General features: G+C 44.8%; 1 protein-coding gene across 1 annotated transcript in view; it reads left to right on the forward strand.

Moving 5' to 3' along the window:
• Positions 1-16,408, forward strand: part of SSR3 (signal sequence receptor subunit 3) — a 29,501-nt gene extending 13,093 nt beyond the window's left edge. Inside the window, exons 2-5 of the mRNA XM_069727452.1 lie at positions 4,027-4,153; positions 9,230-9,328; positions 11,075-11,206; positions 16,245-16,408. Of these exons, the coding sequence (XP_069583553.1) occupies positions 4,027-4,153; positions 9,230-9,328; positions 11,075-11,206; positions 16,245-16,311 (425 nt within the window). The 3' untranslated portion in view covers positions 16,312-16,408. The remainder of the gene's footprint in view (positions 1-4,026; positions 4,154-9,229; positions 9,329-11,074; positions 11,207-16,244) is intronic.
• The last annotated feature ends 859 nt before the right edge of the window (positions 16,409-17,267 follow it).

The following is a 17,267-nucleotide window of genomic DNA, read 5'->3' on the forward strand; positions in this document are numbered from 1 at the left end:
AGGCCTGTGGAACTTCACGAATGGAAAACATCAGATAGGGTAAGAGACAATCCCAGTCTCTACCGTCTTTCTCTATAGCTTTTCTCAGCATGCTCTTTAGAGTCTTGTTAAACCTCTCAACAAGACCATCTGACTGGGGATGGTACACCGAGGTCCTCAACTGGGAGATCTTCAGGGCTTTGCATAACTCCCTCATCACCTTGCTCATGAAAGGTGCACCGAGGTCCTCAACTGGGAGATCTTCAGGGCTTTGCATAACTCCCTCATCACCTTGCTCATGAAAGGTGTACCCTGGTCAGTCAGGATCTCCTTTGGCAGACCTGTCCGGGAAAAGACATGGACCAACTCGCGGGCTATGCTCTTTGAGGAAGAATTCCTCAAGGGAATTGCCTCAGGATAGCGTGTGGCATAGTCCAGGATGACTAATATATACTGATGGCCCCGAGCTGATTTAACTAAGGGACCGACCAAGTCCATGGCAATTCTCTCGAACGGTACCTCAATAATGGGCAGTGGCACAAGGGGGTTCCGGAAATGAGGAGTAGGAGCAGTTAGCTGACATGTAGGGCAGGACCTGCAATAGTTCACTATTTCCCGGTGACACCCAGGCCAATAGAACCTCTGCACAACCCGTTCCTGCGTTTTTTCCACCCCTAGGTGTCCACCCAAGATGTGTGAATGGGCCATGTCCAACACTTTCCGTCTATACGGACCCGGCACTATCAACTGCTCTACCAACTCCTCCCTTATTTTCGTGACCCGGTACAACAATTCCCCCCTCAACAGAAAATGGGGAAATCTTTTGTCTGCCCCCGGCTCCTGTACCACCCCGTCAATAACTGTGACATTATTAAAGGCTTCCCTCAGAGTGGGGTCCCTATGTTGGGCAGTCCCAAAATTTTCACCGGTAACCTCTAACTCCAGAATGTCAGATGTAGGAGATACTTCCTCCTCATCCCCAACCAGAACACAAAAAGGAAAGCTGTCTGCCTCTGGGTGTGGCGATACCGTTCCAGGGTTCACTGGTTCCCTGCCAGGGAGCTCAGAACCCTTTCCCCACAAATCCCAAAACAAACAGAAATCCCGGCCAATAATTATAGGGTGCAACAAGTCCTGAACTACGCCGACTATGTGGGATTCAGTGCCACATGCCGTTTCAATGTCCACCCTGGCCATAGGGTAGTCCTTTGCATCACCATGTATGCACCGCACTCCGACCTTCTTTCCTGGGAGCAGATGAAGAGGAAAAGTGGCCCTCACCAGGGTCACTAGGCTCCCCGAGTCTAACAGTGCCGTTACTGCTCGACCGTTCACCTTTACGGGACACGCTTGAGGTCCCTCGTTGGATGGAGAGTTCACACTACAGACTGGATACGCATAGTATGAACAACGGCGTCCCATGCTGCAGTCCATCTGCTCAGTGGCTTGGGAACAACGGGCAGCTATATGTCCTGGCTTGTGGCACCTCCAACAAATCACATCACCCGTGGGGACCTTGGGCACCACCTCCCCCGCCCTTTGTGACCTTGGACGCACCACCCCTTTTTGGGACTCAGCTGCCCTCTGGGACCCCCAGTACGGCATGGGCTGCCTCCCGAAGGAGCCTTCCAACCCTTGGTATCTCTCAACCAGTCCGATCAGCTCGTCGGCATTCTGGGGATCACCCTGGGCAACCCAAGACTGTATAGGCCTCGGGAGGGAATGGACAAACCGATCCATCATCACCCGTTCTACCATCTGTGCAGGCGCAGAGGTCTCTGGCTGCAGCCATTTCTGGACCAGGTGCAACAGATCAAACATTTGGGAACGAGGTGGTTTGTCCCGGTGATAGCCCCAGGAGTGAACTCGCTGTGCCCTGACAGTCAGTGTCACCCCCAGACGTGCGAGAATCTCGGCTTTCAATTTGTGATACTCTTTGGCATCCTGCAAGGTCAAATCATAGTACGCCTTCTGGGGTTCTCCCGTCAGGTATGGCGCAAGTACCTCTGCCCACTGCTCTGGCGGAAGTTTTTCCCTCTCAGCGACCCTCTCAAACACCGTCAGGAAGGCCTCAACATCATCCCCGGGAGTCATTTTCTGCAATGCACGTCTTACCGTCTTCCGGACGTGGGTGTCATCAGCCACACCTGGGGTTGGGGCGCTCGCCTTGCCCTGGATGGCGGTTGCCAGAAGCTGTATCTGCTGCTGATGCTCCTGCTGGCTTTGCTGCATCTGCTGCCGTTGCTCCTGCTGGCTCTGTTGTATCTGCTGCTGGCTCTGTTGTATCTGCTGCATCAACAGCCTGTTGGTCTCTTGCTGCCTTTGCTCCTGCTGGACCAAGTGTTTCAGCAGGTCCTCCATTTTCTCCGGCAATGCTTGCTGGCTTGCAACAGCCTTGACCCAGGACATTCAAAAATAAACTCACGTCTCCGCTGGGAACGCTGCTCGCAGGTCTCCACCAATTGTAGCGATTTCACTCACTCAGCTGCGACGGCTGACACTCAGGAGACGTGTTCCTTTAAAGTTCACTGGGTTTATTGCTTCATAAACCATGTGGCAAAACAACAGAAAGCAAAATAGCCTTTGGTTCAGGCAAAGGAAAACAAGTGTCCAGTTCATCCGGCTCAGTCCTGAAGCCGTAACACACTCAGGAGGGTTTCACCTCCACACATATCTGCTGTGTAAAGGATTAGCCAGTCTTATATAGGACTAACCACACCCAGTAATCTATCACATGATTAGCCATGTGGTCTGACATCACCACAGATCCTGAAACACAAACATATGGTTATATAAAACAACGCAATATTCCGGGCTACATTACAGCAACAAGGCACTTATGTGGCACATACCTCCCATCGACTACACACCCTTTAGCCATGCTACAATACTTACATTCCTGTCGCGTCCCCCAGCGTCAGCTTCCCTGCACTGTGTAAGCGCGCTGGCCGGAAAGCAGAGCGGTGACTTCACCGCTGTGCTTTGCTTTACGGCCGGCCGGCGCTGACACTGGGGGACGCAGGGAAGCTGACGCTGAGGAACGTGACAGGAATGTAAGCATGTAGTGTTTTTTTTTTTTTTTTTTACTTTTACAATGGTAACCAGGGTAAAACATCGGGTTACTAAGCGCGGCCCTGCGCTTAGTAACCCGATGTTTACCCTGGTTACCAGTGAAGACATCGCTGAATCGGCGTCACACACGCCGATTCAGCGATGTCAGCGGGTGATCCAGCGACGAAATAAAGTCCTGGATTTTCCCCAGTGACCAACGATCTCCCAGCAGGGGCCTGATCGTTGGTCACTGTCACGCATAACAATTTCGTTAACGATATCATTGCTACGTCACAAAAAGCAACGATATCGTTAACGATATCGTTATGTGTGACGGTACCTTTAGAGTATCAAAATGCACACTAGCAAAATGGATTAGGGAGGCTATCTCTCTGGCTTATACTGCAGGTGGGGTCCAGCTCCGCAGACTCTGAGGGTGCATTCCGCCAGGGCCATGGCATCATCCTGGGCGGAAAGATCTGGAGTGTCAATCGACCAAATATGTAAGGCGGCCACATGGTCATCCCCTTCCACCTTTTTCAATCACTATCGGTTGGACTTGGGGTTCTCCTCAGATCTCACCTTCGGGTTAAGGGTGCTGCAGGCCATAGTCCCTCCCTAAGGTAGCTTACATCTCTGTAAATATCTCATGGTGCTGTCATGGGAGTCCAAAAACGCCTTTACCAGTAAGTAACTTAATGCTTTTCCTGTTTTCCTCCCCAAAATTGGTGGTGTGTTCTATAATCCGCAAAGTCTCTGTGCATCAGTTGTCTTGAGAGATCCTCAAAAGGGATCAAATCATTACGTCACCACTGATGTATTCAATGCAAGTTATTACATGGCATCAGCTGTATTAGGGCACCAGTAGATTAAACCCCTCAGGTAAGTGACTATCATGCAGGATATGTCTGCGGCCGGTGACAACGGCGCAATATCCCGCTATCACAGCAATGATCCAGTGTCTGGTAGGTCTCACCGAGTCGTGTTCATTTTCAGGGCTGTACTGGAGAATATGGCACATGGATCTGGTCCAGTCTGCTGTCCTCTACGTGGTCATGACGCTGGTCAGCACATACCTCGTGGCCTTCGCTTACAAGAATGTAAAATTTGTTCTTAAGCACAAGTAAGTAATGCTACGTTTACTTCCAGTACGGCTACAGATGGTGAAGTTCTGCTCTGCATCCACATGTATACAGTGACATGTGGGCCCTGAGGATATGTATGCATGGGGTGGGCCCAATTCACACAGCAGTGAGTGACACAGCTTCTAGGACCACCCTCCAATTGTCATCAAGGGGTGACGATGAATCCCTGACATCATTGGAGACAGAATCAGAGTGCAGGCGCTGCACTCGCATCTCCCACAGCGTCTACCACCCCGGATCCAGGACATCTTTAGAGGGGGCAGCAATGCCAGAAGCTAGTGGGTAACTGCAGCGCTGCTCCCTGTGACATCCTTTTCAAGGAGGGGTGAAGGACACTGCGGGAAGTGAGTGCAGCCCCAGACTCCATTGACATCATGTTTGAGACTCCTCTCAAATGAAACATCGCAGGCAGTACAGTAAAATAAAAACATATTTGGGAAATAGCAGGATAGGGAGATATTTTGTGTAATAAAGGAAATGACAGAAGTGCTAGGACTGTTAAGTGCTCGTATATGTATATGCTTATATGCAGTTTTTTGGGGAAAAAGACAGAGGCCCAAATTTACAGCCTTAACTTGAAGGGTATTCCCATCTCCAAGAATCAATCCCAATATTGAGTACCGTAAGTGTAATTACACTATTAGCAAATACCTCCAATTAGAAATGTAGTATAGTTTTTCTGACTCACTATGTCTCTTTCCTCATGTGCAGGCATCGCAGGACCTTAGGTATCCATGGTCACTATATCAGTGGTCGTAACCATGGATACCTGAGGTACTGGAATGCCTACACGTGAAGAAAGGGACATAGCGAATCAGAAAAACTATACTACATTTTTAACCCCTTTCATTAGACATTAGACGTACTATCCCGTCGAGGTGGGGTGGGCCCCTATGACCACCGACGGGGTAGTACGTCATATGCGATCGGCCGCGCTCACAGGGGGAGCGCGGCCGATCGCAGCCGGATGTCAGCTGCCTATCGCAGCTGACATCCGGCACTATGTGCCAGGAGCGGTCACGGGCCACACCGCGATCAAACATGATTGCGATGTGCCGGCGGTGCAGGGAAGCATCGCGCAGGGAGAGGGCTCCCTGCGGGCTTCCCTGAGCCCCCCGCAGCAACGCGATGTGATCGCGTTGCTGCGAGGGTCTTCCTACCTCCCTCCCTGCTCCAGGCCCGGATCCAAGATGGCCGCGGCATCCGGGTCCTGCAGGGAGGGAGGTGGCTTCACAGAGCCTGCTCAGAGCAGGCACTGTGAAGCCTGCAGTGCTGTAAGTCAGATCAGTGATCTGACAGAGTGCTGTGCAAACTGTCAGATCATCGATCTGTGATGTCCCCCCCCCCCCCCCGGGACAAAGTAAAAATGTAAAAAAAAAATTTCCAAATGTGTAAAAAATAAAAAAAAAAAATAAATCCTAAATAATGAAAAAAAAATATATATTATTCCCATAAATACATTTCTTTAGCTAAATAAAAAAAAACAATAAAAGTACACATATTTAGTATCGCCGCATCCGTAACGACCCCACCTATAAAACTGGCCCACTAGTTAACCCCTTCAGTAAACACCGTAAGGAAAAAAAAGAGGCAAAAAACAACGCTTTATTATCATACCGCCGAACAAAAAGTGGAATAACACGTGATCAAAAAGACAGATATAAATAACCATGGTACCGCTGAAAACATCATCTTGTCCCGCAAAAAACGAGCCGCCATACAGCATCATCAGCAAAAAAATAAAAAAGTTATAGTCCTGAGAATAAAGCGATGCAAAAATTATTTTTTCTATAAAATAGTTTTTATCGTATAAAAGCGCCAAAACATAAAAAAATGAAATAAATGAGGTGTCGCTGTAATCGTACTGACCCGAAGAATAAAACTGCTTTATCAATTTTAGCAAACGCGGAACAGTATAAACGCCTCCCCCAAAAGAAATTCATGAATTGCTGGTTTTTGGTCATTCTGCCTCACAAAAATCGGAATAAAAAGCGATCAAAAAATGTTGCGTGCCCGAAAATGTTACCAATAAAAACGTCAACTCGTCCCGCAAAAAACAAGACCTCACATGACTCTGTGGACCAAAATCTGGAAAAATTATAGCTCTCAAAATGTGGTAACGCAAAAAATATTTTTTGCAATAAAAAGCGTCTTTCAGTGTGTGACGGCTGCCAATCATAAAAATCCGCTAAAAAACCCACTATAAAAGTAAATCAAACCCCCCATCATCACCCCATTAGTTAGGGAAAAATTAAAAAAATGTAATTATTTCCATTTTCCCATTAGGGTTAGGGCTAGGGTTAAGGCTACAATTAGGGTTGGGGCTAAAGTTACGGTTAGGGATTAGATTACATTTACGGTTGGGAATAGGGTTGGGATTAGGGTTAAGGCTGTGTCAGGGTTAGAGGTGTGGTTAGGGTTACTGTTGGGATTAGGGTTAGGGGTGTGTTTGGATTAGGGTTTCAGTTATAATTGGGGGGTTTCCACTGTTTCGGCACATCAGGGGCTCTCCAAACGCGACATGGCGTCCGATCTCAATTCCAGCCAATTCTGCGTTGAAAAAGTAAAACAGTGCTTCTTCCCTTCCGAGCTCTCCCGTGTGCCCAAACAGGGGTTTACCCCAACATATGGGGTATCAGCGTACTCAGGACAAATTGGACAACAACTTTTGGGGTCCAATTTCTCCTGTTACCCTCGGGAAAATACAAAACTGGGGGCTAAAAAATAATTTTTGTGGGAAAAAATTTTTTTTTTTTTTTTTATGGCTCTGCATTATAAACTTCTGTGAAGCCCTTGGTGGGTCAAAGCGCTCACCACACATCTAGATAAGTTCCTTATGGGGTCTACTTTCCTAAATGGTGTCACTTGTGGGGGGTTTCTACTGTTTAGGCCTATCAGTGGCTCTCCAAACGCAACATGGCGTCCCATCTCAATTCCTGTCAATTTTCCATTGAAAAGTCAAACGGCGCTCCTTCCCTTCCGAGCTCTCCCATGCGCCCAAACAGTGGTTTACCCCCACATATGGGGTATCAGCGTACTCAGGACAAATTGTACAACAACTTTTGGGGTCCAATTTCTTCTCTTACTCTTGGGAAAATAAAAAATTGGGGGCGAAAAGATAATTTTGGTGAAAAAAATATGATTTTTTATTTTTACGGTTCTGCATTATAAACTTCTGTGAAGCACTTGGTGGGTCAAAGTGCTCACCACACATCTAGATAAGTTCCTTAGGGGGTCTACTTTCCAAAATGGTGTCACTTGTGGGGGGTTTCAATGTTTAGGCACATCAGGGGCTCTCCAAACGCAACATGGTGTCCCATCTCAATTCCAGTCAATTTTGCATTGAAAAGTCAAATGGCGCTCCTTCGCTTCCGAGCTCTGCCATGCGCCCAAACAGTGGTTTACCCCCACATATGGGGTGTCGTTGTACTCAGGATAAATTGCACAACAACTTTTGGGGTCCAATTTCTCCTGTTACCCTTGATAAAATAAAACAAATTGGAGCTGAAGTAAATTTTTTGTGAAAAAAAGTTAAATGTTCATTTTTATTTAAACATTCCAAAAATTCCTGTGAAACACCTGAAGGGTTAATAAACTTCTTGAATGTGGTTTTGAGCACCTTGAGGGGTGCAGTTTTTAGAATGGTGTCACACTTGGGTATTTTCTATCATTATAGACCCCTCAAAATGACTTCAAATGAGATGTAGTCCTTAAAAAAAAAAATGGTGTAAAAATGAGAAATTGCTGGTCAACTTTTAACCCTTGTAACTCCCTAACAAAAAAAAAATTTTGGTTCCAAAATTGTGCTTATGTAAAGTAGACATGTGGGAAATGTTACTTATTAAGTATTTTGTGTGACATATCTCTGTGATTTAATTGCATAAAAATTCAAAGTTGGAAAACTGCGAAATTTTCAAAATTTTCGCCAAATTTCTGTTTTTTTCACAAATAAACGCAGGTAATATCAAAGAAATTTTACCACTATCATGAAGTACAATATGTCACGAGAAAACATTTTCAGAATCACTGGGATCCGTTGAAGCGTTCCAGAGTTATAACCTCATAAAGGGACAGTGGTCAGAATTGTAAAAATTGGCCTGGTCATTAACGTGCAAACCACCCTTGGGGGTAAAGGGGTTAATCGGAGGTATTTGCTAATAGTGTTATTACACTTACTCTTTAGTGGGATAGATTCTTGGAGATGGGAATACCCTTCAAGTTAAGGCTGTAAATTTGGGCCTCTGTCTTTTTCCCCAAAAAAACTGCATATAAGCATTAAAAAATAGTCTGATTTTCATCCATATAGGGGTCCGTATGCTATTTCTATGGGTAAGTTCACATTTGCGTATATGTGCGCAGCGTATCATCTACATGTGCAAACACATGTTTACGCCGCATTTTTATCCGCATCAGCTTACACATTACGTCAAAAACCCGCTGCGTGTGCATGTGTTTTTATGCATTTTTACCTGCATTTGCGTTATGTATGTGCTTGCGTTCGATATTTCCAGAAGGACCTGTTTGTGCAGTCCAAAGTACGCAAGTGCATCGAAACCATGCGTACGCAAGAACATGCGTTCCCATAGACAGTATTGCGTTTTTTTAACACACTCATCCTCATGCGCATGCCTGCGCATATTTGACGGATTTCTGACGCTTCCAATATATGCAACATGTTGTGTTCATCGGACCCCGTCGTGCACCGAGAAATGACGCATGCGAACTGATGCAAATGCATGTCCCTGCGTATGCCATGTTAAAGATAGGTACGCATGTGGATCTGTGCAGATGATACGCTGCAGCCTGTATCGTCTGTTTTTATAAATCAGCAGTGAATACAATTTATCAAAACAAAAAAGTTTCCTATGTTAAAGAATTGCAATGCATCTGTAAAAATCTGATGTTATGTGGTTGATCCGTGTGAGATCAGATCAGATTTTTTTTTTTTTGCTCCCCCATAGACTTGAAATGTCAAAAAGTAATCTATACCAAGTTTTTATAAATTACTTAAGCTGTTGTTTTCCTTAGTTATAATTATCTGCTTTCTTTTGCAGAGTTGCACAGAAGCGTGAAGATGCTGTCTCCAGGGAAGTAACCCGCAAACTGTCCGAAGCTGACAACCGGAAGATGTCTCGTAAAGAAAAGGATGAAAGGTATGAGACCTGGACAGTATATACATATGGATGTGCAAGCAGCAGTTTGACATACGAGAGCAGCTCTGTCATTTCTTCGTGCTTCCCTTAGATAGGGCTTTGTGATTTGGCTTACGTTAAACCCTCATTCAGACATCCGTAAAATATGGTGTACAGACCTTGATGGATGGACTAGTCATGGCCTCCAGAACTTAATTCAGCAGACTGGTCGTGGCCTCCAGACCTTGATGTATGGACTGGTCGTGGCCTCCAGACCTTGATGTATGGACTGGTCGTGGCCTCCAGACCTTGATGTATGGACTGGTCGTGGCCTCCAGACCTTGATGTATGGACTGGTCGTGGCCTCCAGACCTTGATGTATGGACTGGTCGTGGCCTCCAGACCTTGATGTATGGACTGGTTGTGGCCTCCAAGCCTTGATGTATGGACTGGTCGTGGCCTCCAGACCTTGATTCAGCAGACTCGTATGTCTATGAGACTGTCAAGTTTGGACCAGGAGAATCGCTGCCGGTTTATGCATCACAGTCTGTACTATGGCTAAGTTTCACAGTTGTGTAAATGAGGCTTTAAGGTTTTTCTCATGAATTACTTTTTCAGCATATTTTCCTAATCGATTCCTCACCAGCTCCTTGGGGTCACTCGCTGCTCTTTTTCCTCTCACCCCATTACGCTCACATACACTGGTGTGATTGCAGCGGTTGGCTGACATACTGTCAATATTAACTAGGTTATTCGGGATGTTAACATTGATCGCCTATTTTTAGGATAGGTCATCAATGTGTGATCGGTGGGATGTAACACCTGGCACCTCTGCCATTTAGCTGTTCCCAGAGTCGGCGGTGGCCAGCACTGCTCAGTTATAGAACTTGACAAAAAAAATGAACTGGAGTATAAGTTGGTATGTATGCAAAATAGGAATGTGTTCATACAGGTTATTAAACAGACAGAACCCAAGACAGAAACAAAATGAACACACACCCTGCTGTAAGTAAATAAATAAAAGCAATTTATTGCATATAAATAATATAGGGTACTTGATCACAAAAAGCATAAAAGCCATCCCACCAGCGTCAAGGTGTATCCAAATCAGGATGGTCCTAACCTCTAGTATGAACACTTAACCATGTGCCAAAGTGACGTCATTGTGAATATGGGCAGAGTAGGACTAGGTCCTGAATGGATATCTAGGAATTCGGAAGCTATATAAATGTAATCTGCAGTTCAAAGAAAGGTAGCACAGCTCCATCAACTGTGTAGTGGCTGCGGTTGGATGTTGCATATTCCATCGACGGAGCGCTGTAGCTCCGTAGCAAAGCATTTCTGGCTAGTACTTGGCTGATTTGCGGGGGTGCTGGGTGTCACATCTCCACTGATCAGACAGTCATGACCTCTCCTGTGAGGATAGGCCATCAGTATTAGTGCTGGACAATGCCTTGAATGACTCGTCTGCATACGTGGCGGGTTACAAGTGGTGGCGACAACTACAATCTAATTTCCTAGTAAAGCAAATTTGAAAGTTTCTTATTTAATTAAAAGTAAAAAAGTGACAGTAATTCCTGAATGCCCATATACATCAGATCTGCCTGTGCTATTAGCATAAGAAGGTGTGCAGTCTCTACCTTTGATGTCGTCTCTAAACTCTAGATTATGCAAATTATGTCTGTGATGAAAAAGTAATGAATATTAGTGTCATATTCTGTACAGACGTTGGCTTCTTTTATTTATTTTTTTATTCTTTGATTAAAGGATTCTTTGGAAGAAGAACGAGGTTGCAGATTATGAGGCCACCACCTTCTCCATTTTCTACAACAACACATTGTTCTTGGTCCTGGTCATTGTCGCCTCATTCTTTCTGCTGAAGAACTTCAACCCTACAGTGTATCCTTCCATTCTGACATTAACGTATGATTAATCTTGCAATATCTGGGACATGTAGCTGCAGGGTTGCCAACATGACTTTTTTTTTTTTCTGGACAGCTTACCCAAAAAATCAGACAGAAAATATTTTTATGGAGACTTTGTCAAACCATTATAAATCATTCAGATTATAAGTATCTATGTCTACAGCCCATAATTTGAATGAATACATCAGCTGTTTTCACTGTGAAATAATCACTAGATTAAAAATAATCTATATTTTTCTTCTGCTTAAAAAAAAAAATTAATCTGATGCCTTGAATTCTTTTTACGGACCGGGCAGAAAATTGTCCCATTTTTAAAGACTGTCCTAGAATTTCTGGCCGGTTGGCATCCCTGTATAGCTTGTCCACTTTGGTTGCCTTTATAGCTTCATGATCTCCTTCGGAGCAGAACAATGTAATATTTGAGTGTATTCCACATCAGTGAATTTAGGAGATGAGTGCCTCTAGAGATGACTCTTGTTTGGTGAGAGTCACTGTAGATACGTAATGTCTGCTTTAGCTATATAGTCAGTCCTGATGTTCCTCCATGAATAGGATCGCACTAGTGACTGTTCTCTGGCATGGTCCTGCCATTCACACTTGTGCTCCCCTCCAATGATGACAAGGTCTAGCTAATATCAAACTGGTGTATATATTTATATATTACATTACAGACCAAAAGTTTGGACACATGACTATGAAAATTGTACATTCACACTGAAGGCATCAAAACTATGAATTAACACATGTGGAATTATATACTTAACAAAAAAGTGTGAAACAACTGAAATTATGTCTTATATTCTAGGTTCTTCAAAGTAGCCACCTTTTGCTTTGATGACTGCTTTGCACACTCTTGGCATTCTCTTGATGAGATTGAAGATGTAGTCTCCGGGAATGGTCTTCCAACAATCTTGAAGGAGTTCCCAGAGATGCTTAGCACTTGTTGGCCCTTTTGCCTTCACTCTGCGGTCCAGCTCACCCCAAACCATCTCGATTGGGTTCAGGTCTGGTGACTGTGGAGGCCAGGTCATCTGGCGTAGCACCCCATCACTCTCCTTCTTGGTCAAATAGCCCTTACACAGCCTGGAGGTGTGTTTGCGGTCATTGTCCTGTTGAAAAATAAATGAGGGTCCAACTAAACGCAAACCAGGTGGAATAGCATGCCGCTGCAAGATGCTGTGGTAGCCATGCTGGTTCAGTATGCCTTCAATTTTGAATAAATCCCTAACAGTATCACAAGCAAAGCACCCCCACACCATCACACCTCCTCCTCCATGCTTCACGGTGGGAATCAGGCATGTAGGGTCCCATCCGTTCACCTTTTCTGTGTCGCACAAAGACACGGTGGTTGGAACCAAAGATCTCAAATTTGGACTCATCAGACCAAAGCACAGATTTCCACTGGTCTAATGTACATTCCTTGTGTTCTTTAGCCCAAACAAGTCTCTTCTGCTTGTTGCCACCATGAAGCATGGAGGAGGACGTGTGGGGTTGCTTTTCTGGCGACACTGTTGGGGATTTATTCAAAATTGAAGGCATACTGAACCAGCATGGCTACCACAGCATCTTGCAGCGGCATGCTATTCTATCCGGTTTGCATTTAGTTGGACCATCATTTATTTTTCAACAGGACAATGACCCCAAACACACCTCCAGGCTGTGTAAGGGCTATTTGACCAAGGAGGAGAGTGATGGGGTGCTACACCAGATGACCTGGCCTCCACAGTCACCAGACCTGAACCCAATCGAGATGGTTTGGGGTGAGCTGGACCGCATAGTGAAGGCAAAAGGCCAACAAGTTCTAAGCATCTCTGGGAACTCCTTCAAGATTGTTGGAAGACCATTCCCGGTGACTACCTCTTGAAGCTCATCAAGAGAATGCCAAGAGTGTGCAAAGCAGTCATCAAAGCAAAAGGTGGCTACTTTGAAGAACCTAGAATATAAGACATATTTTCAGTTGTTTCACACTTTTTTGTTAAGTATATAATTCCACATGTGTTAATTCATAGTTTTGATGCCTTCAGTGTGAATGTACAATTTTTCACAGTCATGAAAATACAGAAAAATCCTTGAATGAGAAGGTGTGTCCAAACTTTTGGTCTGTACTGTATATATTACTTTATTGTTTAGTCCACCAATCTGATTGCTTACACTATATACTGCAGTAAGGCACCATATAGTATAAATATCGGCCTCGCATACAGCTGAGCTTCAGAAGAGCACAATATGGCGGCGATGGCCTTCAGCAGGCCCCCAGCTACCATAGTAATTCATTGGTGCCCCGCAGCCATGTCACATGGGCCTATGAGAGACGGTAAGCGCAGGCAGCAGTGTTTAAATGGTTAAGAGCAGCAGCCAGAGCTCATCTCTGGCTGCGTCTAATAGAGACAGATGCTGGCTATTTAATACAGCTGGTATCTGCCACGTGTATCTGAGCCCTTTTTCCATATATGATCACATATGTGATATTGGTTTAAAGTGGTCAAGTTACTATGTATAATAATAATAATAATAATAATAATTTTATTTATATAGCACCAACACATTCCACAGCGCTTTATAATTTATAGAGGGGACTTGTACAGACAATAGACATTACAGCATAACAGAAATCACAGTTCAAAATAGATACCAAGAGGAATGAGGGCCCTGCTCACAAGCTTACAAACTATGAGGAAAAGGGGAGACACGAGAGGTGGATGGTAACATTTGCTTTAGTTATGGTGTTCATGTAAAGCTGCATGAACCAGTTAACTGCCTAAGTATGTAGCAGTACAGACACAGAGTGCTATTAACTGCATAAAGTGTATGAGAACATGATGCGAGGAACCTGAATGTTTTTTTTTTTTTTATTATAAGGCCACACAGGGATAGTTAGGTTAATGCGTTGAGATGGTAGGCCAATCTGAACAAATGAGTTTTTAGGGCGCGCTTAAAACTGTGGGGATTGGGGATTAATCGTATTAACCTAGGTAGTGCATTCCAAAGAATCGGCGCAGCACGTGTAAAGTCTTGGAGACGGGAGTGGGAGGTTCTGATTATTGAGGATGCTAACCTGAGGTCATTAGCAGAGCGGAGGGCACGGGTAGGGTGGTAGACTGAGACCAGAGAGGAGATGTAGGGTGGTGCTGAGCCATGGAGCGCTTTGTGGATGAGGGTAATAGTTTTGTAATGGATTCTGGAGTGGATGGGTAGCCAGTGTAATGACTGACACAAGGTAGAGGCATCGGTGTAACGGTTGGTGAGGAATATAATCCTGGCAGCAGCATTCAGGACAGATTGGAGCGGGGAGAGTTTGGTAGGAGGGAGGCCGATTAGTAGAGAGTTACAATAGTCCAGACAAGAATAAACAAGTGAAACCGTAAGCGTTTTTGCAGAGTCGAAAGTAAGAAAAGGGCGAATTCTAGAAATGTTTTTGAGATGCAGATAAGTAGAGCGAGCCAGTGATCGGATGTGGGAGGTGAATGAAAGCTCGGAATCAAGTATGACCCCAAGGCAGCGGGCAAGTTGCTTTGGAGTAATGGTGGAACCGCACACGGAGATGGCAATGTCAGGCAAAGGTAGGTTAGTAGAGGGAGAGAACACGATGAGTTCAGTTTTTGACAGGTTCAGTTTCAAATAGAGGGAGGACATGATGTTAGAGACAGCGCTAAGACAATCACTGGTGTTTTCTAAAAAGGCAGGCGTGATAAAAGGAGAAGTGGTGTATAATTGGGTGTCGTCAGCATAGAGATGGTACTGGAACCCAAATCTACTGATTGTTTGTCCAATAGGGGCAGTATACAAAGAGAAGAGGAGGGGGCCTAGGACTGATCCTTCAGGAACCCTAACAGTAAGGGGAAGGTGAGAGGAGGAGGAACCAGCAAAAGAAACAGTGAAGGAGCGGTCAGAGAGATATGAGGAGAACCAGGAGAGAACGGTGTCCTTGAGGCCGACAGAGCGGAGCATAGCGAGGAGGATCTGATGATCCACAGTGTTGAATGCTGCGGAGAGATCCAAGAGAATTAGCATGGAGTAGTGACCATTAGATTTAGCTGTTAGTAGGTCGTTGGAGACTTTAGTGAGGGCACGTTCAGTAGAGTGTAAAGAGCGGAAACCAGATTGAAGAGGGTCGAGAAGAGAGTTATCTGAGAGATAGCGGGTAAGACGGGAGTGGACCAGGCGTTCGAGATGTTTGGAGATGAAGGGAAGATTAGAGACAGGTCTATAATTAGCGGCAACGTTTTGATCGAGGGATGGTTTTTTAAGTAATGGATGTATGATGGCATGCTTAAATGAGGAGGGAAAAATACCGGAAGTGAGAGAGAGGTTGAATATTTTTGTTAGGTGAGAGGTGACAGCTGGGGAAAGGGACTGGAGGAGATGTGACGGAATGGGGTCACTGGTGCAAGTGGTTGGGCGAGAAGAAGCAAGGAGCCTCATTACTACTTCTTCTGTAACTGGTTCAAAGTCAGCGAGTGAACTAGATGCAGTGGGGGAGGGAGGACAGTGCATGGTATGAAGAGATTGGGAGATGATTTCCTGTCGAATGTGGTCAATTTTTTCTTTGAAGTAATTGGCCAGATCGTCAGCGCGGAGATCCGTGGTTGGGGCCTGCACTCTTGGGTTGAGTAGGGACTGGAACGTGTCAAAGAGACGTTTAGGGTTATTGGACAGGGAGGTGATCAGGGTGTTGAAATAGGTTTGTTTGGAGAGGTGAAGGGCAGAATTGTATGTTTTTAGCATGAACTTATAATGAATGAAATCTTCGGGTAGATTAGATTTTCTCCACAGACGTTCTGCGCACCTGGAGCACCGCTGCAGGAAACGTGTTTGCAGCGTGTGCCACGGTTGTTGCTGTCTGTGCCGAGTTGTTCTATGTATAGGAGGTGCAGCTTCATCCAGGACACTTTGCAGGGTTTCATTGTAATGCATGTAGTTGTTGTGTTAACAGTTTTGTTATTTCATTTTTGTATTTGGTCTTTCATCATCTGTTTTGATCTCCTTTAGTTTTCCTTAATTCTCTATTCCAGAAACTACATCCTGTCCATAAGTGTTTCTTCCGGCCTTATTGCCCTCCTGTCTACTGGATCAAAGTAAATGCTCTAAAAAGGGACAAACCGTTTGGAGCAAAGTGTTATATGTATTTTTCTTTTGTAATAGACAACATGTCCAATAAAGATTGGGTTGGATTTCTCTTCTGTTGTTACTTGCATTTTCTTCTGTTTGCCAGGCATATCTTCACTTTCAGCAGATTCTTCAGCACTGCTTTATAGGCTTGTGGCTGGGATGTAAGTTTGTTTCTTTTGCTATTAAATGTACGGTTTATCCCAATTTAATAAGTGCACCATGGACAGTACTACCAGGTATGTTGTGGGATGTATGCAGGTCTTGGAACAGCCATTTAAGGCCAGAGTCACATTAGCGTATCACATCGGATGTGATATACTAATGACCCTCAGCTCCTGCTCTGCTGGGAGCGTTAGTGCACCGTGATCCGATCCTCTCACATCAGAGAATTGGAGCACAACTGCAGAGGAGACGGAGAAACTAATTTCTCCATCTCCACTGTTGCAGTGCTCGCGGTAATCGCACTGCACTTGGGTTATGACGCCACACCTGGCTTCTTCCTTTCAAACACCTTACAAAACACCAGGGAGCATTCATTACATGTGCTGGAAAGTCCATTCCATCAGCTAAATCGGAAGTTTCTGTACAGTTAGAGCAGTCAGACTGTGAAATGCCGACCACAGGAGGTAGTAAGGGCAGACATTATAACAACATTTAAAAAAAGAGCTGGATGATTTCTTAACAAATGGCATTGTGGGTTATAAATCATCTAGCGATTGAATGTGTAACTGGTGGAGAAGGGCTGAACTTGATGGGATCAGTGTATTTTTTTTTTTTTTTCAACCTATATACCGTAACTACATTTGTATGAAAAAGGGTTTGTATACTGTTTGACATGAGAAAAACAAAAGGATCAATACATATGGAATGGGCACACTTAAGTCAACAGGTATAGAAAGCAATTTTATTAACACCAAAGTACAAAA

The sequence above is a fragment of the Ranitomeya imitator genome, chromosome 5, assembly GCF_032444005.1.
Source record: "Ranitomeya imitator isolate aRanImi1 chromosome 5, aRanImi1.pri, whole genome shotgun sequence".
Lineage (NCBI taxonomy): Eukaryota > Metazoa > Chordata > Amphibia > Anura > Dendrobatidae > Ranitomeya > Ranitomeya imitator.